At 38.1% G+C, this 24,053-nt stretch overlaps 2 protein-coding genes across 2 annotated transcripts in view; one reads left to right on the top strand and one right to left on the bottom strand.

The window, feature by feature from the left end:
• LOC127575134 (intron Large complex component GCFC2-like) overlaps positions 1-15,307 on the top strand; it is a 40,999-nt gene extending 25,692 nt beyond the window's left edge. Inside the window, exons 11-18 of the mRNA XM_052024813.1 lie at positions 122-321; positions 2,002-2,149; positions 2,534-2,658; positions 4,470-4,546; positions 6,674-6,740; positions 7,649-7,795; positions 8,733-8,884; positions 14,607-15,307. Coding sequence (XP_051880773.1) covers positions 122-321; positions 2,002-2,149; positions 2,534-2,658; positions 4,470-4,546; positions 6,674-6,740; positions 7,649-7,795; positions 8,733-8,884; positions 14,607-14,682 — 992 coding nt within the window. The 3' untranslated portion in view covers positions 14,683-15,307. The remainder of the gene's footprint in view (positions 1-121; positions 322-2,001; positions 2,150-2,533; positions 2,659-4,469; positions 4,547-6,673; positions 6,741-7,648; positions 7,796-8,732; positions 8,885-14,606) is intronic.
• A 187-nt stretch (positions 15,308-15,494) lies between these two features.
• On the bottom strand, positions 15,495-23,821 carry mrpl19 (mitochondrial ribosomal protein L19). The gene is given in 7 exon segments (XM_052024812.1): positions 15,495-16,101; positions 16,723-16,809; positions 16,811-16,902; positions 17,835-17,969; positions 18,854-18,972; positions 21,292-21,415; positions 23,755-23,821. Coding segments are annotated over 7 exon segments (822 nt in total). The 5' UTR covers positions 23,810-23,821; the 3' UTR covers positions 15,495-15,891.
• Positions 23,822-24,053: the final 232 nt, after the last annotated feature.

Raw genomic sequence — 24,053 nt, 5'->3', positions numbered from 1 at the left:
TAAAGGTTTTAAAGACGGCTTTGATCTTTTAAGCTTTAATCTGTGAATGTTGTAATTTTGTTTTTTTTTGTTTCAACTCTATAGCAGGTTCTTATCTGAACAAACTTTTCTGTGATTTTAGATCACATTCTGAAGGAATCCAGGAAGATTTTTGAAGATGTACATGAGGACTTCTACAGTGTTGACAGAATTTTTGCCAAGTTTAGGCTGTGGCGGGAGAAATTTCCTGATTCATATTATGAGGCTTATATTGGACTCTGCCTTCAAAAAATCCTGAATCCTTTAATCCGTATGCAACTGATTGGCTGGAATCCTCTTAAAGTAAGTGTTGAATTGATATTCATAGAACTTCTGGGGGCAATGTAGTAAAAATTGTCATCACAGGTTGGATTACAAATCTTCTTTGTAAGATAGGCAGCCCTGTAGGTGAGGAAAGTATGCCTCGTGTTAGAAAACTCTGTATGTATCTCTGTATGCTCTGCATACATCCTCTGTTTGATCATGGTATGTGAACAAATAAAACAGTTGGGTGGCATTTTGTCTAGTGCTTCCTAGACACCGTAGGTGATGCTTTTTCAGTTTATTGATCTTTTTCAGTTTATTGATTTTAACTCTTTCTCCATAGGTGCTGTCTGATCTGCTCATTTTTTCCCCAGCACTTTCTGCTTTTATGTGGTACTGGGGCAAAGTTTCATGGGGCCACTGCACCCTTTCCTTCCAAAGCCCCTGACCTATCATGCTAGGATCACACAGTAATCAGTGGGTTATTACCTCCAGAAGGAATATTGTAAGAAAAATGAATGACCAATTAACTGGGTGTTTGTATTGGATAATAAAGCTGTGTGGCACTTCAGAGTTTGGGTTCCGATTTAAGTTTTGCAAACCTCCAGGGAGGTTTGCCACAGTGACAGTGGTTTGCGAACAGGTACAATACCCACACTTATACTTGTAGAAATATTTGATGGAATGACAGTACCTCACTTAAATCTCAACAGTATTTTTGTATTTATTGTACTTGTTTCTTTTATATTGTATGAATAATGTAGTGGCGGCAGCCTACCAGACACCAGGCGTCATTGGACTCTCAGTTGGCAGATCTCGTATACCACCTGAATTTCAGCAAAATTATTTAGTTGCTAATAAAAGAAATCAGAGGTTTTAGTATTTCTTCCTTTCACCAAGGTTCCCTCTCTCCTGAGCTTGATCCCTTCAAAGAGCTGATTCTAGATGACAGTACAAGTAGACCAGCCTTGTTACTGCTCTGCAAAAGTATGACTGAGTCTGAAAGGTTCAGTGGCAGATGAGTTCTCCAGTGTACATCTTTAATGGTATTCGTACTCACAGAAGAGGAACAAAGAACCACATTGCCCACTTCAGAGCAAGCTATTTTGAGTCCATATAGTGGGTTAACCATTGACCATTTAGTTACAGAACGTCTCCCATGGCATTGTCTATGAAAGAAAGCAAAGTGTATCTACCACTTTTTGTTCAGAGTGAATGAAGTACAATTAAATTCCATATTCCCGGAAGTCCTGGTGGTATTTGTTCATACCATCATATTTCAATGTTATTGTATAGAAAGGCCATTCACCCTATCCAGTTTATGCTGGCTTTCAGACCAATTGCATTCCCTCACTTATTCCCCCCCCCCAAAGTAATCCATTTCACATGCTCCACTTCCCATTCCTCTACCACCCATCTGCACTGAGGGCAATTTACAGTTGTTAATTCACCTGATCAACCAGCCTGTCTTTGAGATGTAGGGGAGAACTGGAGCATCCAGAGGAAACCTGCATAGTCGCTGAGAGAATGTGCAAACTTCACATAGACGACGCCAGAGATCAGTGTCAAACCCGGTTTGCTGGAGTCTTGCAACAGCTGCACTACCTGCAGCAACACTGCCGCTCCAGTACCTAGCGATACTTAGAGTGATATTAGAGTTGGATGGAAGTGGCAAAGACTGTGGTTCGCAGATTCCTAAAATCCATATTTGTTGTTTAGCATGATTACTCATACTTGTCACAAATGCCGTGGATTTCAGCTCTGGAGGAGTACTGTCATGTGGAAGATGAAGAACTCAAGAAAAAGGACAAGTCTGATGCAGCATTACTTCTGACAGTAATAGAGAAAACAGTCATTTCTAAATTGAAGGTAATTTATGATATCTAAAATCTCTTGCTTTTGATTTTGTAAATTAATTGTAGTAGGAACAGAATAAAAAATGGAAATCATTTCAAGCCAATGATTTTGCATAAGAACCACAACATGAATTTTCAATTTTGTGTCCTTCTCCGAAGATGCCTGCTGAGCAGTTACAACTTGATTTTATTTCATGTTTCCAACATGAACAGTATTTATTGTCTTTGTTTGTCATGGAAATGGTTCTGGTTTTTAATGTAATGTTTAGTGATAGTAATCGAAATGATATTTTATGGATGTCCTTTATATTACTACACTTAATGAAAAAAATTAAATTACTCATTTAGTATGCAAGCTATTTATGAAAGCAAGGTTTAAGTTAATTTTACTTTCCCAGGTTTTGTAATTCATGTGTGGGATCCTTTGTCATCCTCACAAACACGGTGTTTAGTACAAGTCTGCAGAAAACTGAAAGATGAATATGATGTGTTTGAAGATGAACAAAGCAAAGCCATGCAGGTACAGGAATCTCTACGACAGACTTTTTGAAGAATTTTGCTGAGTTAAGAGTTAATGTTATAGTTAATATTATTTCAATTCTATTACCTTTCCTTACAATAGCAGCATGCTGGAATCTGGGATTATACCCTAAAAGTGGAAGTAAGCTTATCCTATGACTAAAAGAGGCCAGCAGTCAGTCTGTGAAATGAATTTCCATTGTTGGTTTAAGCAAGTAGTAGAAGGTATCAATACAGACATTGTAAATTGTAAAGTCTAAGCTTAAGTCTCTTTATCTGAATTCATGCTGCACTTGAAGTAAGACAGTTGGATTGTTGCACAGATGGAAATGAGTTTGATTTTAGAGCAATTACAGGCGACCCTCACATTACAGAAATCTACCCTTAAAGAATTCAAAAATCACTGCACAAAAATTAGAGACATAAAATAAAATTCACTCTTACAGAATTTATGTGGGGGGGGGGGATGTAAACAAATCAACACAGAATTTATTTTTTTTCACTCCTGTTTCTTGATGCGTTGCGCAGATGCAGCAGCCTCGCATTATGGAAAAATCGCGATACAGACAGGTTTTCTAGCAACCCCTCCCCCCCCCCGTAACACGGGGGGGCACCTTGTACAGAGGCATGATCGCAGGGTGACCACGACTCAATATTCTAAATTACTCAACTTTTCAAAGAGTAGGCAAAAGAAAAACAAGGTGACTAGCAATATTGATTATGGAAAGAATCAGTACAGTACTGAGAAGTGATAGTGACACAGTGGATCGTGATGTGGAATTAGATTGGGTAATAAGGAATACCAGAGGAAGAAGACAGGAAGTGGTCTGTTAGACTGCCAGAGAGTTGCCTTGGTAGGACAGAGCATAAATGGGGAAATACCAAAGGCATGTGTGAAGGGAAGTGGAATTTAGACATGGGTTATTTAATATGTATATTCATTGAACTAATTAAATGGGCATGGGTAAAGTGGAAAAGGAATTTGTAGAGAGTAACATCCCAGACCATGCTTCATTCCAAATTAAGCTTATTGAGCAGGGAAGAGATCTTGCTGTCAGTTTGACAAATATGCATGGTCATTGCCATGTAACTGTAGGCTTAACCAAATGATCAGGATATATTACCAGTCAGATCAAATGTAAAACATTAAGTACTATATTGACATTGAAAAATAAATTGGTTGGGAGTCAAATATTTTGTGTTGAGTTTTAATCCCTTGTTCAGCAGACAGTAATAGGGCCCTGGACAAGTTTCTGTCAATAGTATAAGGAAGAATTAGAATATATTAGGCACTAGAGATTTTTTCTTTTAATGAAGTTAGTATTCTGAATTAAATACCTTAGGTCAGATCATGATGGACTGGTCCATTGCCTGGAAGCAGTACCTGTGTTGTGCCTGAATAAGCCTGCCTACCTAGACTGGATATGGGAGGCCTGTCTCACAGGCCTTCCATTTCCTCAAGTCCAGTAACAAAGTCAAAACAGCAGTTGAGGCTGTGAGGTGTATTGTGGAGATGCTGCCCCAAAATGTCACTGATAGGCTTCAACAGAAGGCAAAGTTGAGTTTGGGGGTTTGTCTTCTGTTAAAGCTGCAACTAATTTTAGCCATTTTAAATGACTCTGACATTCAAAAACTTGAGTGTTTTATGTCTTTAGGTAATCTGTTGTTGGGCTATTGTAGAAGAATGCCATTTTTCAAAACAGAAATGTACTGAATGTTTTCTTAAAGATATTAATATTTGGTTATCTGTTGAAATATTTTCAAGAAGACAGTGTGTAATTTTAACACACTGACCATTTTTCCTTAAATTAGGCTCTGAGAAAAAGTATTGTCATGAGAATAACCATGTCTGTAGAAGAAGACATTTTCATTCCTCTGTATCCAAAAAGGTAAATGAAACACTTTATATTGTCATTTCCTCTCTCGTTTCTTCAAGCATATCACATATTAACGATATGAAGCTCCACAAACTTTTTATTAAAGTCATCATTTACAATACTAAGGCAATTTCATCACCTAGAGATGGTAGGGAAAATACATTGTACGCTTATATCAAAAGAATTATTTGTGACTGTGTAGGCAATTCTTAGCCATGGCTTGGTCAGTTTTTTCCTTATTGTCATGCTGGGCAAATCTTCAGTTCTTCTGTGGAGATTTCGAGCAAATTTGAAGAGCATACATTGATTAATAAACAGTAGCCTATCATTGCAAAGCAGAACATGACAGCATTGGCATCTCACCATCCCTTTCATTTGCACTTGCCTATGTTCTTATTTGCTTGCTCATTTGCACTCTCGTTTCCTAATTGACTTACAGTATCTGCCTCTTAATAGCTCGTTCATATTTATATACTTATTTTTCACTTCACATTATCCACCTCTCATCTATTAAAGTGTTGACCGTTTGCTTTCCCTCTTTAATCCATTTTGTCTTTTGAGAGTCCGAATGATTTTATTGCAGTTTAAATCTTTTCACTAGTTGCATTTACTGAAAGAATATACTGAAATATTCCCCTGAGCCAACGTTCTTATTCGCACTCTCAACAAAATCTGTGGTAGAAATAAAGAATAAGTTTCATAAGGAATCCTTAAACCTGCCCCTGTCTTCTTGTCACCAACCCCCACTTAAGGCCCTCAATATTTCCCCATGTAATTGCAAATGTCTCAATAAATTGTAAATGTAAAGTGTTGTAAATGCTTCCTTTATCCTAATTTTCATTGGTTTCTTGGAGGCTGATCGGCATCCTGTAGCCCACCCAAATGTCCATTCTATTTATATAGGTGCCATCTGAGCACCGTGGATGAGCTTAATCCTGCCTTCACTCAATGTTGAAATGATTCTTTAGGTTATCAAACAGGAGTATTTTAATAAATATTATAAGTTCCATGAATGAGTATTTGGTGATTATTTTTGAATAAATTTTTAAGTAAATGATGTTTATCTGAAATATCCACATAGTTGAAAAACCAGCAGAATTAAGAGGTTAAGAGTGGATCATTTTGTATTCAGGTACAGATATTTCTGCTACTGGAACTACTAACGGGAAATCCAAGTCTTTGCCCTTTTTGTTTTGCTCAACCATAACATTTATTTGGTAGAATTAGCCGCTTGGAATATTTAGAGTTAAGAATTTCCTTCTCCCACAATGCAATTTTCCCCTGCTCTTCTCCACAAACAAATTAGCGACATTGGTCTAGAAAGTTTGCTGAAGAAGCATTTTTTTAAAAAATAACTTTGTTAAAACAGTTTATAACCATTATAGAATCATAGAAATTTACAACAAACCAGCAGGCTTTACAAACTGTACCTGATTTCAAACAGTTGTTCACTGGATTCAGTTCCCTTAATTTTCTTCGTATTCTATTTACACTTTTCCGCATGAAAGATATTATCTGCTGCCATGCTTTCTGGTCAGTTGTTCCATTCTTTACAACCCTTAACAAACATTTACCTTAACACTTTGGGTGGCGATCTTAAATCTGTGTTAATCTAGTTTACTGATTCACTGAACAATGTAGGTTTTTTTTTATCATTTTCCACAGAAAATGCTTAAAATACTCAACAGGTCATGTAGCATCAGAATTATCACTTCAGTCAATGACCTTTCATCAGAACTTCTGCTGCCAGTATTTTCTGTTTTTATTTCACATTTCCTGCATCTGCAGTAGTATGCTTTCTAAAATTCTTATTACTGCTAACTTGACATTAGTTGAACTTTACCTTTTCGCACTTGAACTCTATGGGCTCTAATAATGAACACAAGCGTATTAGTTTATTACTGTATCAATTTTCTTTCCACTTTTAAAGATTTATATGAACCCAAAAGTTATTCCTCTACTCTATTTCTAAAATCACATTATTCCTCCCAGAATGTTGCAATAGTTTGAATAACATATCACAAATTTGTAACCATTTAGATTTTTACAATGGGTATTAATCCATTATATTGTAGAACCTGTGTAGTTTTTGTTTCCTGAGTCTTTTAAGTACCTTCTATTTATTCACTTTATTTTAAGTGTTTTGGAAGATCGAACATCAATCCATTCTCAGTTTCAGGAAAGACAGTTCTGGTCAGCTGTGAAGGTGAGAATACATTTATTGAATGTTAATTATATTTTCAGACATTTTCTCTTACAAGAATGGCCAAAATAAATGTTACCACTTACTATTTGTTTTCCTGTTTGTGTACAGGCTGATTCATTATTAAAGGATGTAGGAATATGCTAACTGAATTCACTGTTGTCAGTGCAATCAGTTGAACAAAATTGCCTGCAGGGTAAATCATATCCCTGATAAAGCAGATGCTAAATTTGTTCCTGGCACCTATTATCTGGATTTTTTTAATAAAATGAATTTTATTTTAAGATGTATATAAAAGAGACACTTAGTTTGTTATCTTAAATGTCCAGAGTGATTGGGGAATGCTCAACTGGGGATCTGGCGCTTCCTATTGGAAGAAAAGCAAATGGAAGGTATCAGATACGATCAGCTCTCCAGCTGAGTGCTCAGAATAGATTCATAAATTCCTGTTGTGTTTATTACGGCTTGCTTGTCTGATTTTTTTTTTCAAACCAAGAACATTATGAAGCTCCTGTCTAGAGAGTGGAAAAAAACAAAAGCAGAAATGCAATAACTGGTTTAAAAATGGAAAGAGATCAGAAATATAATGGAACAAAGAAAATGATCACACTGGTGTTAGTTGGGAAGGGCATTAAACATGTATTATTACTGAGAATAAAGAGTCAAATTTGAGGAAATTGTTATGCAATGTCCACATTCTAGTTTTTCTGCTCTTCCGTCATTGCTTTTACTATTATTTCAGTAATTAAGTGTAACAGAATCATGTCAAATAAGATTTTTTTAGGTGTATTTCCATAAGAGCATAACTTAGAAACCTTGTTCCCATTAAAATATTTTCACAATATTTGATTGTCTTTGATAATATCACTACAATTGAATATTGGGATTTTAAAATATATTTTTGCTTTCAGCTGTTGGGTAATATTATGCAGTGGGATGGCTTGTTACCAGAACAGATTCTACAGGACTTGGGTCTGGACAAACTACTCAATCGCTACATTTTATTAATCCTTCAAACTTCTCCACCTGATCCAGAAAATATAGAAAAATGTGAAAAGGTAAATTATGCCCGTGAAGGTAATGTTTGGTATATGAGATATAAATGACCTGTTTTAAAATATTTAGTGTAGTTTCAAAAATGTTACAATATTAATGTATTGTAAATGGATATTTTTGATCCAAAACAAAATTTTAAAATTTGAAAAGGTTAAAAAAAACTGTATTGCAGGAAAGATTTCAGAAATCCTGTTTGTGACCTAGTTGTATCCACTGTTGGTGTACAGGTTAAATTTATAACTTTTTTTTAGAAATTTTGATTAGATGTGTTGAGATCCCAGAACCTATGCTTGTGTTTCTGAAGTGGTTCCTGATTCAGTACTGACCCAAGTGCTGATGATTGATTGTATTTGAACATTCTTGAGTCTAAACTTGAGACTTAAACATGATACTGGCATTTTTTTTTTGAAACTTAGGAATCAGACATTGTGACTTTCAGGACAATTTTTGAAATATTATGGAAAAATAAAACGATTTTTTTTTCTGTTGGATTGTTGAATAGAAAACAATTATTGGCTAACTTTAGATATGTGCTGAGTTAGCTGATCCCTTGATCTTAAGAGTCAGATAACTTCTGTGATTGCACTGTGCAGTATTCATTTAATTAAATGCATTCATAAGTACAGTTTCAGTTCGCACAAGAAATGTTATAATTTCCCCCAAATACTCTGACATTTCTGATTCCCAGGAAGTGAATGGCTCTGTAACCCTTTTCTTTCAGGGAATCTAGTCTCCCGTTTGCTTCAGTAACAGAACTGGAAGAATTGCCAGGACTCCTGATTGTTAACTCGTACATTCTGACACAGTATCATGCATTTGTTTTTAATAGTTTATAATTTTAACAACTTTGTTTGGTAGTTTCAAACTGACAATTAAATGTCAGTTTCTGTTTTGCTAGCTTGTGAGAGTATTGATTTTATTTTTTGTTGTTACCTTCAGATAATAGCTTGCTTTCCCAAGTGTTGGTTTGAAAATCTGCAGAGACGGAGTAGCATTCCCCAATTGGAAAATCTGTGTAAATTTCTGCTGCAGTCTATACGTAGAATATATGAAAATGGTGCAACAACGCAAGATACGGATAACATTGGAAGGTGAATTAAATGTTGTTGACAGGGAACTGACTTGCATTTATTTTTATTATGCTGTTCATTGTTAATATCTTGAATCAAGCTACCTAACAAAACTTCAAATCCAACTTAATGAATTGGCAAAAGTCTGCATTTCAAACATATTAGCTCCAGCTTGTGGTGGCATTCTTTCCTTTTCAAAAGTGTATATGGATTCAATCTTCACTTTGGTTTTGAGAACATAAATCTGACTGACATTAATGTATAACGTTGAGGGAGATAGTTTTGTCACAAACGCTGCCTTTTGCAACAGCTTTTTAAAGTAAAAGCAATAATAGACCTGCTGCAATGGTTTAAAAGATCATATGATACATTTAAAGGAGAGGTTTTTCCCCCACTGCCTGAGCTGATATTAATCACTGTACTACCACCACAACAAATTGTGACCATTCATTCATTTGCAGAGTGGGGCCTTTATCAGCACTTGCTGCCCAGTTCATTTGCATAACGTGGCTGCACTTTGTAACTTAATAGAATCATAGATTAATACAGCAAGGAAACAGGTTCTTCAGCCCATGCCAACCAAGATGCCTGTTTGCCCACATTCAGCCCATATCCCTCTAAACCTTTCCTATCCATTTGCATGGCCCAAGTGTCTTTTAACTGTTATGATTGTACCTCATTCAACCACTTCCAAATGTCTTTTAACTGATGTTATTGTACCTACCTCAACCACTTCCTCTGACAGCTCGTTCCATATATGCACTGCCCTCTGCACAAAGAAGTTGCCCATTAGGTCCCTTCTAAATTTTTCCCCTCTCAATTTAAACCTATGCCCGCTCGTTTTTGATTGCCTTTGCCTTTCCCTGGGAAAAAAAGACTGTGCAGTCATCCTATCTATGCCCCTCATGATTTTATACACAAGGTCACCCTCAGTCTCCAACACTCCAATGAATAAAGTCCTAGCCTGCCCAACCTGTCCCTATAACTCAGGCCTCAAGTCCTGGCAACATTCTTGTAAATCTTAAATTGCTTTGGGACACTGTGATTGAAGGTACTAGACAAATGAAGTTTTTTTTAAAAAAGATGTAACTAATGTCAAAAATGATGGTATATGGTGTTCTCGGTATATGTACACTATCCTTTGCATTTCTTCAAGTTAAAGTAAATAAGCTTGAGCACTTGAATTGCCAACACATGGAAGATTACAAACTACTCTAATTAGTATAGTTGGGTACTTGATAAGTGACATAGAAGTAGTGAGCTGGAGGGCTTGTTTCTGGCCATATGAATCTATGACTCTAGTTCAAGATGTACAGCCTCCACCAGAACATCTTCGTGTAGATAGGGCTGTACAGCACAGTAACAGGCTCTTCAGCTCAAATTGTCCATGTCAACCATAATTCCTATCTACACTTACCCCATCTGCCCACATTAGGCCTGTTTCCCTACTCTTTTCCTTTCCAAGTACCCATACAAATGCCTTTTAAATGCTTTAATTGTATCTGTTTCTTCCACTTCTGGCAGCTCATTCCACATAACCACCACCCTCTGTGGGGAAAAACTTGCCTCTCAGGCTCCCTTTAAATCTTTCACCTTAAACCTATCCCCACTAGTTTTAGATTGCCTCACCCTGGGGTAAAAGGCAGTATCTACCCTATCTATGCCCCATAACATTATAAACTTGAGTTAAGAGAGAGAGATGTATTTATTAGTCACATGTACATCGAAACACACAGTGAAATACATCTTTTGGGTCACCCCTCAGCCTCTTATGTTCTAGTGAGAATAAACCCAGCCTATTCAATCTTTCCTTGTAACTAAAGCCCTCCATTCCAGGCAATATCCTGGTTGATCTTGTCTGCACTCTTCCTAATCCTACCACGTCTTTCCTGTAGTGTGGGGACCAGAACTATACACAGAACTCAGAAATGTGGCCTGACCAATTTCATACAGCTGCAAGGGTGACATCCCAACTCTCGTACTCGATGCCTCGGCTTATGAAGGCAAGCATGCCAAATAACTTCTCACTACATCATCCGCCCTGTGTCACCATTTTCAGGGAACTATGACCCTGCATCCCAAGGTCCCTCAGTACATCAACACTGAGACACGAGACTGCAGATGCTGGAATGTGGAGCAAAAAACCGCTGGAGGAACTCAGCAGGTCAAGCAGCATCTATTGAGGGAAATGGACAGTTGCCATTTTGGGTCGAGATGTGTCCTGTTAGTATTTGACATCCTAAAATGCATTACCTCACACTTGTCTGTATTAAATTCCATCTGCCACTGCTCTATCCAACTTATCTATTATCCTTCCACAACCTTCACCATCTACTACTACTCCTACAATTTTTGTATCATCAGCAAACTTTTCTAATCAGTCCACCTGAATTCTCATCAAATTATTTATATCTACGAGATTTATATCTAAGAGCACTGATCTCTATGCTACACCACTAGGTACAAACTTGCAGTCAGAAAAACACCTCTTCACCACTACCCTCTGCCTCCTATCGCCAAGCCATTTTTCAAACAACACACTTTAGGTTCTGTGTGCCCAAAACTTTCTGGACCAGCCTACCATGTGGAATTTTGTCAAAAGCCTTGCTTAAGGTAATGTAAACCAATTCTAGTGCACAGCCTTCATCGTTTTACAGTTACCACCTTAAAAAAAAATTGAGACAGGATTTCCCCTGCACAAAACCTTGTTGACTCCTAATTATCCCTGCCTTTCCAAATGGACATAAATCCTGTCCCTTGGAATAATTTCCTGACTACCGATGCAAGGCTCATTGGCCCCGAGTTTCCTGGCTTATCCCTACTGCCCTTTTTGAATAAGGGAACATTAGCTATCCTCCAGTCTTCTGTTACCTCACCTGTAGAAAAAGATGATGTAAAAATCTCTGCTAGTGTCCCAGGAATCTCTCCCTTGCTTTCCTGGGATAAATCCCATCAGGCCCAGAGGATTTATCCACCTTAATGTTATCTCTAACACTGCCTTCTTCATGATAGAGATGTATCCAGAATATCAGCACACCTCTCCCTTAACTCTCCATCCTCCACATCCTTCTCCCATGTGAATACAGATGAGGAGTATTAATTTGGGATCCTGCTTGCTCATCACCTGGCTCCACACAGATTTCCCTTTTGGTTCCTGAGGGGACCTACTCTTTCCCTAGCCACCCTCTTGCTGCTTATCTACTTATAAAAGGTTTGGGGATTCTCCTTAATCCTGCTTGCCAAGGCCATTTCATGTCATCTTTTTCATCTCCTAATTTCTTAAGTTCTCTCCTACATCCACTATAAACCTCAAAGGACTCACTCAAAACCAATTGCCTATACCTGACATATGCTTTTTATTCTGATCAAGTCTTTCATGACCTTTTGTTAACCAAGGTTCCCTAATCTTGCCATCATTGTGCTGTGATTCAGTAGCTTACTGAATATAATCAACTTAAACTGAGAGTCCATAGACGTCTTGTCTGTGGCTATTTCGAGGATCAGTATGTTGAGGGGCAACTAGTGGATGTGGTATATTTGACTTCAGAAGCATTTTGTAAGGTCCCACTTAGGACAAAAGTGAACAAGATAAGAGCATATGGAACTGGGCATATTATAATTAGCCTGGATTGAATGTTGATTAACAGATAGAAAACTGAGTAGGAATAAAAGGTTACTTGGGTTGGCAGACCATGACTATTAAGGTATTGTATGGATCAAATGCAACATTTCTGTATTTGCTGCTGACTTGAAAATAAGGGAATGTGACTACTGATAACAAAGCAAAGAGGCTTGTAGGGGCTATAAATAAGCCATGTGAGTGAACAACATGGCAGATGGTGAACAGTGCGATAAGAATATCAGGTCATTAAGTGGAAAAAAAGTACTCAATGTTCTTAAATCAGTGAAAAATTAGGAAATAATAATGTTCAAAGGGACCTAGTCATCGTAGTACAGAACAGCACAGTAACAGGCCCTTTGACCCACTGAGACAGCTCTGACCATCAATCACCCATTTCTATTAATCCTATACTTTTTCACCCCACCTTTTTTTAACCCCCCCCCCGTTTTCTCTCATTCCTGTGGCCCCCTTCCCCCACCTTCATGACCTGCTCATTTGTTCCCCATTTCCCTTTATTCCATGGTCTACTGTCCTCTCCTACTGGATTCCTCCTTCAGCCCTTTGCCTCTTCTACTTATCACCTCTCACCTTCTTACGTCGCTCCCTTTCATCCCACCCCCCCCTCACTTGGACTCACCTATCACCTGCCATCCTGTGCTCCCCTGCCCTCCCCCGACCTTCTTATTCTTGCTTCTGCCTCTTCCTTTCCTGATGAAGGGTCTTGACCTGAAATGTCAACTGTTTATTTCCCCCATAGATACTACCTGACCTACTAAGTTCCTCCAGCATTTTGTGTCTGTTGCTCCAGATTCCAGCATCTGCAGAATCTCGTGTCTGCCACTTTATTCTACCCACATTTTCAACTTTTTTCCCCCAACCACCATCCCAAGAATCTGCCACTCACCTATAATTAACCTACCAATTTGCACATCTGTGGTATGTGGGAGCACCCAGAGGAAACTGAGAGCACTGGAGGTCAGGATCGGAACGGTGAGGTAGCAGCACCACTAGCTGTGCCATGTCCTTGAAAGCTAATGCACAAGTGCAGCTGGCTGTTGAGAGGACTGGTATGATGGTCCTCATTCCAAAGGATGGGTAAAAAAGAATAAAGGTGACTTACTACAATTATATAGGGCCTTTGGTCTCCTTTCATTAGGAAAGGAATACTTGCTATACAGAGAGTACAGCAAAGTTTACCAGGTTTGGTTGCAATGTTCTTAGAGTTTAAAACTGGGAGATGCTGGAAGGATTTTGTTTTCGGGAACTATGAGTCTACAACTGGGGGTGTCATAGTCTCAAGTAAGGGATAGACAATTTAGGAGTCAAATGAGAATTTTCACCCCCCCCCCCCCCCCCCCCCCCCCCCCCCCCCCCCCCCCCCACCCCCCCACCCCCCCACCCCCCCCCCCCCCCCCCCCCCCCCCCCCTCCCCCCCCCCCCCCCCCCCCCCCCCCCCCCCCCCCCCCCCCCCCCCCCCCCCCCCCCCCCCCCCCCCCCCCCCCCCCCCCCCCCCCCCCCCCCCCCCCCCGTTTGGAATTCTTTAAGATGAAGTGCTGTAGAGGCTCTCATTCTGATGAAGAGTGATAGACCTTCTGGACATTAAAGGCATAAAAGGATTTGGGAAAGGGCAGGAAATTGTGTTGCAGTAGATTAGCCACAATCTTGTTGAATGGCAGTGGTAGAGCTGCTGCCTTACAGCTCAGTGTCCAAGGTTCAATCCTGGACCTCTGTTGTCTGTAAACTAATTTTCCCTGTGACCTCATGGGTTTCTTTCAGGGTTTTCTCCTACATCTCAAAGACCTATGGCTTGGTAGGCTTATTTTCCACTGTACTATTGCCCTTAGTAGGTAGCACGGTGATGGGAGAATAAAATAGGATCAGTGAATTAGTGAAAATGGATGGTTGGCATGGATTCACTGAAGAGCATGTTTCTAGCTGAATGACTCTGCATACAGCCTTAAAAGGCTAAATGGCCAACTCCTGTTGTTTCATTATCTAAATCCTCAGTAGTTTCACCTGACAAGGAATGAATTGCTTATTAACCCTTGCATGTGTTCAGACTACACCAGCAATACCATATCATTTTTCATTAATGCATTTTCCCCCTCATATCTTCCCCAGAGAATCAATAGAAGAAATGCTGAAGATGTTAGTCCTGATCCATGCCCTGGAACAAACGGACGACCATCATCAATGAGTGTAAATTAGAAGACTGGAATGGATTTTCCAAGGAAACTGAAATGAACTCCTTGCCCACACATTCCTCAAAGATGATACATGAACAACTTTTTCCCTCATTGCATTGATGTACTCTTTAGTCAACCATGGTTCTTGGTGTCCTTTAATAATTAAATCCCATGTTTTTCAGTCTGATTTTGACCCATTTTAATTTCCCATGGCATAAGTCTTTTGTATAATGTTAGAGCAGTCAGTTATTTTAATAGTTGAATAAAACCACTGTCACACTGGTTAATGTTCAAATTCTATAATATAGAAGTCAGGATAAATCCAAACAACCTAGACTTAAAGGTTCTCCTCAAAAACCTAAAGTACATCAGCATTTATAAACATCAAGTTTAAACATCTCATGCTTCAATCTGTCAAGCAGAACACCAATAGGGGAAATTGCCAACCATTTCAAACAGGACAATTCGTTTTTGTCAGTGTTGGATCACTTGTAACCAATGTCTAAATTCTGATTCTAATATTTAAACATGTAAAATAATCAGACTTGCTAAGATGTCTTTTGAGTAGCCAAGTTTTGGATTATCTTTTTGTAAAATAAACTTGTTAGACACATCACTGTTGAATAAATGATTTTTTACAACAACCTTTTCAGTATCATTTTTTTAAGTTCATCCTTGAGCTACAGGGAATCTACCACATTAATGAAAACATTTGCGCTAGAGACAGTTATTGCGACTACAGCCATTAGCCATAGGCAAACTATTTCATCTTACTGAGCTCATCACATTCTATTTGTCTTTTCTAATAAAAGAAACTCCCTGCTGACTCATACCTGAAGTTTTTATTAAATTCAAAACAATTATTTCTCCAAGTTTACATTTAACTTTGATGGGAGCCAGGACAATATGATGTAAGCACAGATAAAATACGCTTTTCATCTTGGCATACCGTCATGAATATGAAACAATTCCGTCTGATCATACTGAGATCTTCCAAGTTCATTGATTTTTTATTAATTTATCAACATGGAATGTTCTTGAAGCTAAATTCTGTAGTTACTATTTATAAATATGAATATAATAAAGCTTCCATCCAGATGACTGAAATTGTCAAAAATTCATTAAAACAAATCACTTTGTTTCTGGTACCAACAGTTGTGACAAGTGTTCAATATACTGGTAGTGCTTGACTCAGGCTACACAAGCACAACACTAATGTTTCATTTGTTCAGCTCTTTTTGCAATTCCAGCTCAATCCTGGATGTGTCGTATTCTCTCATCATATCATATTTAAGCCAAGGTTTATCATGTTTTCTGGCTTTTTCCATTTGTTCTTCTGTGAGGCATAAATCAAAGTGTATACCCTGCACATTGAACCGCGGCCGTTCCCAACGTTTTGACCATGGTTTGGGTTTCATTTTAACTTTCAGCTGTATTTTTGAAAAGAAAAAAAAGTTAAGAAAGCAGCAGTCCATGAGGCAAGTTGCACACTTGCAAGATTATACTTACTTGCAGCAATGAAGTGAACCTTTTTCTCCAGATCTTCCTTCTGTGCTCTCTACCCATCCCCTCATTAAAACAGGTGCATTTTCCAATATTGATGAAGGGTCTTTAATCTGAAACATTGACTTTCCTTCTCCCCACAGATGCTGCTTGACCTGCCAGCATTTTATTTCAGATTTCCAGCAGCTGCAGTTTTTTTTATTTACTTAGATCCATTGCCAACAGCCCATACATCAATAGGCTGGAGTGTTTTTTTTCCCCCCAGTAGGTACTGATGTCATGCATTTCAGATCTGCTGTTAGTCCAGTTAATGGTAACCTCTGCTGACACATGCACCTCATGGGATTTCAATGGTCATTTATTGCTCATATCAATATAATCTATGCCCTTTACTATAAAGGATTGTTTGATTTTGTACACAAAAGCTTCATAATCACATTTATCCCAAAATGTCCATTGTACAAATGGTAAAAATTCATAAATCACAATTTGTAAATTGTGTTACCTGCAGCGAATAGAGTATTGAAATCAAAAAAGCAGTTTCTTACTGAATTGACAGGGACCTCAGAACCAGAGTGGGGCGCTGGCTTCATGTTAAAATCGAAAGTGCTGTACTCTGGCCGAGCATCGCGCAGAGTACATTAGGTTATCATCCAGTCTTTTTCTAGCTTCAATACTTCAATCTGTTGAATTTGACGGACTATACATATCATAGCAGATCTCAATGCCTAGAATGAATAAGAAACAATGGTTATAATTTGTTTAAAATTGTCAAAATAGAAAAACGGTAGACAACCTTTATTATAATTCCATTATCCCAATACCAAAGTGGTCCGGACGATGTCTTATTTATCAATTCAGACCATTACTTTTTCTAAGCTTTGAAGATAAAATGTGTAAAAGCAAAAAAATCTCCACTAATGTTTTGGATTGGTTATACTGTTAAATTTAAAAATCATACTGCTGATGTCTTATACTAATCTGAGCATAATACTAAACCTTCCAATAAAACTATACAAGTACCAATATATTTAGTCTCAAATGAAATGCAATTTGACTAATTCTACATTCACTAGTATGTTAAATCTAGAATCAGAGCCCAACCTGAACAGCAGGAAGACTGCTTTAAAGTAGTTTTAGGTTTAAACACTTGTTTTAAACCAATTTAGCATAAAAGCCAAGCCACAACTACACTGTGCAGTAAATCTATATGGCCAACTAAAAGCAAGCAGTCTCTGGTTTAACTGAGGAGCATAATGTGAAGTTGATACAATTCATAAATGACAACAAATCTGTAACAGTGGAGTTAAAGACATAACTTTCTCATATTGTAAAATTAACAAACAGTGCTTTAAAATATTCTGATGAGAGATTGCTATGAAATATTACTATTTCTCCCTCTGCAGATGCTGCCTGACAGGCAGAGTACTTACAGTATTACAGTTCACATCCGATTTCTTTCTTTAGGCAGGCAGCAAGATACTTGCCTAAAAGCTCAAATTAATATGATTTTTTAAAAATGTTTTGTTGATACTTCAACCTTTACTACCTCCATAAAAAATCTTTCACTGGCATTTTCCAATTAATCTTTTTAAAATAATAATTTAAGTCCATCATCTTAATTGATATAATGACGTATACAAATTTTTTTTAAACATACCTTGTCCATCTACAATGTTTCTGAGTACAAAAGTGGCACCTAATCCTTTTCCTGATCTTTGGGTGCAGATTCCAACAAATCTGTTAGCTTTGCTATTAGCATTGGCCTCTGCCGTTGTAACAGCCAGAATACTTCCTATTGACAACAGTAAAAATGCAGTGTTAAGGAACAGCATAAACATTATGCATTAAATGTTTGAACTAAAGTATTAAAGATTCTCTCTCTGTTCTGGGACTTTAGTCTTCTAAGTTCAGAAATTGTTCAAAGTACAAAATTATGAACAGGCAATGTTGAACAGTGGAGGTAAAATGTGGTATGACTTAAAAAAACAATGCAATGCAAGGAAAACATATCTTCAAAGTTTTTCTAAAAGGTCATCGACCGGAAAAGCTATCTGTTTCTCTCTTCCCAGATACTGCCGAACCTGCTGAGCGTTTCTAACATTTTATTTTAGATTTCAAGCATCTGCACATATTCAGTTTTCAGGCTTGGATTGGGTTCAGATTGGGCACGTCTGGGTTTGTGTACAGCAGGGTTTTAATTTGACATCTGAGCAGTGTTTCAGTTCCAGTTCACCTGTAAAATTCAGGGCTATACTGGTAGATGCAGAATATATTCATTATCAATTTCTGATTATGCATCCAGAGAGAATGATTACCCTTTAGTGAGGGAAGTGGATACATTCAAGTGCAATGAATACACTGCATAAGCAAGTGTTAAAGAATGGATTATCAACATATATACATTTAGAATTCTAATTACATAGGCAACATATAGATTCCTAGCTATACTGTTTGCCTTTTGTCATTTTGATCACAACAATCAGTGAAACAACTTTAATGAAGAAGTTGTGTGGTCAATAATTTGCTTCTATTGCAATCAATGCACTGTACAAATAAAGCATTATGTGAAGTAGCAACATTTTATAATGTGGACAATAAAAAATCTAGTAAAACATTGTGCATACTAGTAAAACTTGTGCAAACTAAATTTATTAAACATGTATTAGTATTACTAACCCACATAAAATTCTGGTATATTCAGTACTTTACGCCTCTGAATCATGTCCTTTCTCTCTATGATGAATTTTAGGGGATTTGTCCTCCCTCTTCTCATTATAAACTCTGGACTTACAAATCTGTTGGAGAATTTTAAAATAGTTTATCAGAATTCTAATAGAATAACAATAAAAGTCATGTTTTATCCCCATATTTTCTTTCTAAGCAATTGTCCAGATTGTATTTTGTTAAAACAGTTTGGCATTGATGTTTGGTAATGTCTTCTACATCCACATACAGTTGATTGATGCTTTAAGAGATTCCTTATGTGACTCTTTCCCAACTAGTAATTCTTCTGGAGATCATGGGTTCTTCCCAATGGAAATTGTCTATGCTTATCTTGCCTATTCCTTCTATCAAAGGCAACAACTTCATTAAATTCACATTAACGTTCTCACATAATTCTGAGCTCTCATCCAAGATAGATTTTTGCTAGACATCAGGTTGGCCAACATCACTGCATCGGTCTCAACGTGCATTCACAAAACAGGTTCCAATCCCTTTCTTGGTGCACATGCTAAATAAAACAGCCTGAAAGCTTGCCACGCTCCATCCTGAAGCTACATTTTCATCTCTACAATACTTCCCACCTACTGCAGTTACTCCATTGCTGATATCATAATCCATATCTATCATTTGCAGAATTAACTACTCCCAGCATTGCACCCTCCTTAATCCATAAACTACATTTCTTCAGACTGCAACTCTGAACACTGACTGGAAACACCAAGCCACTTTTCTCCCTCGATAGATGCTGAGGAATATTTCTTGTATTTTTATCTGTTTCGAATCTACAGTATTTTGTTTTCACTTCAAAGTTATGCTTACTGTAGCCTGTATTAAAACCAAACTCATTTGTTACTCCTAGCTTTGGGAAACTACAGTTTTCTACCTTAAAGCATTACATGAAAATGCTCATACAAGTCCTCAAATCCCTCTGCAGCCTCATTCTATTCTACATCTTCCAAATTTACTTTCTCTCTCCCATTCCTTTGGGCTTCTGATTTTGTTTTCCTGTATGCCACTCACTCTCCACACCACAAGCTGCAGCACAAACATCAGTTGCCTTGTCCTCAGTCCTCAAAACTCTCCCCAAGCTACTTTTCTTATCAATTTTACTGTGGTTCTTTAAAAACTTTAACAATATAGCTGCTTTGAACTCCTTAATTTCTTTTCTGACTAACTATATCTATTCTTCTCAGTATTTCTCTGTAAAATATCTTCGGAGCTCTTGCACATTCAAGTCATCAGTGCATTTTTGTTTTAAAAAAAGTGTCCAAATCAGAATAAGAAACTCCACACAATATTTCAGCTGAAGCCCAACCATTTGCTCCAATATCAAGATCTCCTGACATTAAACAGGACAAATTTGATATTGGTTTTAAGTCATTATTTAAACCATATTAATCACTTACAAAAATTAATAGACCTGCACAACAATATTATTTTTCTATTTCACTGCATTTGGGAATTTACCATTGAAGATTTATTCCACTCTTTAGTCTTATTGTAAGAAGCTAGCATCTAGTCGCAGCCACATCTACCATTGTGGTGTACAACATCTGGTCACCATAAAACAGGTCACATATCACAGGTGCAGTAGAGTGAACATAGTTCTGTCACTATGTAAAATGGGGGTACAGTACTGGGAAGTAAACATCTGTTACTATACAAAGGTAGTTTACAGTAATAGTAGGCACAGATCTGCCAAGGTGGGAAGGGACACTGGAAATGTGGTGACAGTGGCTGGGGCAGCAGGGTGACAGAGGAGGTAATAGAGTGGCAGCAAGAAGGCATGAGTAGAGCATCAAAAACTATAGTATGCGTCTTTAAGTGTGACCAACTCTTTCAGTATCTGGTTATGTATGGTTAAAATGTGTTTCTGGAGAGTAGCCTTTGGAAGTAGTTTGGATTGCAAATTCAGCCCTCCTCAAAAAAAAAATTTTGACTACTGACTTATCTCAACCCCCGAGCATTAACGTTTGCATTAGTAAAAAAAAGAAAATACTGTTCTACTAATCCCTAATAATCACCTCTTATCAATGCATGCCTCAAATACTTGGGTATTTTATTTCTATGACCTCCACGAAGAGAACATGACCAATCCAATCCATCTGGAGCTGCCTAGCTCATCTGAAAAGTGGTTAACATTTGCCACAGTTCATAATACTTCACAGAGGTTTCAAAAAAAAGCATGATGTTTTGCTCCTCCTAAGTATCTTCCTCTGATATTCTGGGATGCATATAATCTGAATTGTATTCCAATTCACTTTTAGCTCCCTTCTGGCACATACAGAAAAGTTTTATGTTGAAATTGAATGTACTACATTTAAATTAAAATATTTATACTTAAGAAAATTTTTAACTAACGTTCATGTAATACCATTTCTGGACCTTACCTTCTTTGTGATGCTATTGACTGAGTTTTATCTACGATAACAGGTTTTGGTGGAGGCTGAAATTTTGAAGATCTGTCATCAGTTGCTGAGGAACTTAAAAAACGTATTGATGAAAACACAAGTCCTAAAAATAAAACAGAATAAATAAAAAGCATTGTTTCTAAAGAAAAGTCTAAATATCTACTGCTTTCACTGTTGATATGCCCAAAATACTGCATTCTATCCAATGGAGATACTATGATTCTAGCATTCCTGTAATAATAAACAGTGAATCAATAAATTACACATGAAAGTAAACATTATGCTACATTCTGTTACTTAAACATAGTTAATTTATTCCAACAGAACTTTAAAAGTTACGCAGCTCATAGAAAATGGATATTTTTCATTGCTTTTCTGCATCAGCTGCACCCAATGAGCACTGAGTCCATCAAAACTCAGGAGGTCTGTCTCTAGTTTATCATGCAGTACATTGAAAACTTTCTTCATCCAAAATGCAGTACTTTGAAACAAACATTTGGATATCAAGGAAGTCATGGAATGTTGACGTACTGTTGGAAGAAAAACCCAAGGGAAGTATACTTTGGCTGTAAATGGAGGTGAAGTTTTTAAGAACCACATAACTCCTGCTCCTGTTTCTCATGGTCCTATTCTTAATACAAATAAACAAATCTCAGCCTTCAACATACTCAACCACCGAGCATCCAGTCCAGAAATTTCTGCTTTGTGCTTAATGCCCTCATCCTGAGACAATGCTCTACGGTTTGAGACTTTACAGACAAAGTAGCCCCTCCACATCTATAGAGCCAGTCCCTAACAGAGTCTTGTGCTTATTTACATAATCTCTCTTTCTTCTAAAGTCCAGTGAATACAGGACAATCTTCCTCAATCTCTCTGCAGAGAACAACCTTCTTAAGTACCTGGATATTGGGTAGGGGCTGCTCAGTGATCAGGACGTGGCCAAGGTCCAGAGATTCAGGCCCAGTATGGGGCAGAGATCAGGGTATGAAGATGATGGGATATTGGGTGGTCAGGATCCAGGGAAGTATATAGTAACCTGTTTGGAAGGTGGGCATGCCAGCATGGTGATTAATTTACTTTCCTAACAACTTAAGTTTTGGACCACTGCTTCAGATTTGTGAGTTCACATATCACCAGAGCAGAAGAGCAATATAAATGCTTGAATTTAAGCAGCTAGCCTCAACAGCAGGAGCCTTAAAAACCTATCTGGTTCACTAATGTCCATCAGGAAGCAAAGTCTGCCATCCTTACCTGGTCTGATCTATACGCAACTTTAGACTCACCAATATGATTGATTCAGTTTAGTGCCAATTAGGGACAGACAATAAATGCCTGAGACATCACATACTATGAATAAATAAGTAAGGATATTGAGAGGTGTGGGAACAAGGGAACTTTGGAATATGGTCATATATTCTTAAAAGAATCAGATCAAAGAGGTGTCCAGGATTACTTTCTTTTATTTGCTGAGGCTGAGAATAAGAGCAAGGAGGTTAAACTGTACACTTCAGTACCATGTACAGTTCTGGTCACACCACAAGAAAAAAGAAATTGTACTGGAGAGGGTTTAGAGGAGATTTGCATGGATGTTGTCAGTAACGGCAAACTGTAGCAAAGAGGAACGATAAGATAAGCCAGTGTTATTTTTCTTTGTAACAGCGCAAACTGAGAGAAGACTTAGTTAAGGCATATAAAATTATGAAATATAAACAGAAAATCTGGCAACACTCTCTGCGGAAAGTTAACATTTCAGGTCAAAGATTCTTCGACCAAAAGTCTTTCCGAGTTCTGACAAATAGGTCTTCCACCTGGAACAATGGACTTTGTTTCTCATTCCACTGCCTAACCCCCTGATCGCTTCCAATATCTGCAATCTTTTCAGTTTGCTTTTTAAAATTATGAGAGATCTAAACTGAATCCCAACTGTTTTCCCAGCACTGGGGGGATAAAGCTCCATGAAGCAAAGCTTTAAAGTGACAAGTTGATGTTTTAGAGGAAAGATGGGATTTTTTTTTTGCACCCAGAGGATCCCTGAAATTCCCATCACTTTCAAATTGAGGAGCCAGTGCTGCAAGGTAGAATCAGACAGGCAGCAAATTGTGTACAACTTATGTTTATCTTGTGAATGCTGCTTATATGATGCTATGTGTCTGTGATGCTGCTGCAAGTAAGTTTTTCATTGCATCTGTGCACACGTGTACTTGTACATATGACAATAAACTTGACTTTGACTTTGCTTTTAACCGGCACAAATACAACGGGCCGAGTGGCCTCCTCCAGCGTCGCGAACTTTCTTTGGGGTCGAGGAAGGAGACCAGGCGCTGGGGGAGGGAGGTGGCGCCGCGGGGAGCGAGCCATCCATACTTGCGCCCCCCTTCCCGTCCCCCCGCCGCGCCCCCTGGCCCCCCATCCCTCCGCTGTCCCCCACCCCGGTTCGCTCACCCGGCCTTGCGCGGCCCCGAACACGCAGCACCGCCGCTCCCACCGACACCGCCATTCTCCCCTCAAGTCTTCACTACGCAAACTCGAAAAACTACGGTTAACCCCGCGGCTCAAACCTATAAAAGGACGGAAGCTCAACAACGACGAGATCGCTGTGCGGACTGTTTACTGAGATTGGGTGTAGCATATCATGGCAAAGCCCTGAAATTATATAATTATATAAGGCACCACTTGACTTTAAGCTTTTGGAAAATTACTCCTAATATTTGTCTTGAATTATTACACATGGGATGAAGAAA

This window comes from Pristis pectinata, chromosome 10 (assembly GCF_009764475.1).
Source record: "Pristis pectinata isolate sPriPec2 chromosome 10, sPriPec2.1.pri, whole genome shotgun sequence".
Taxonomy (NCBI): domain Eukaryota; kingdom Metazoa; phylum Chordata; class Chondrichthyes; order Rhinopristiformes; family Pristidae; genus Pristis; species Pristis pectinata.
Note: the sequence above shows the minus strand (reverse complement) of the source record. Positions and strands in the feature narration are given on the sequence as shown.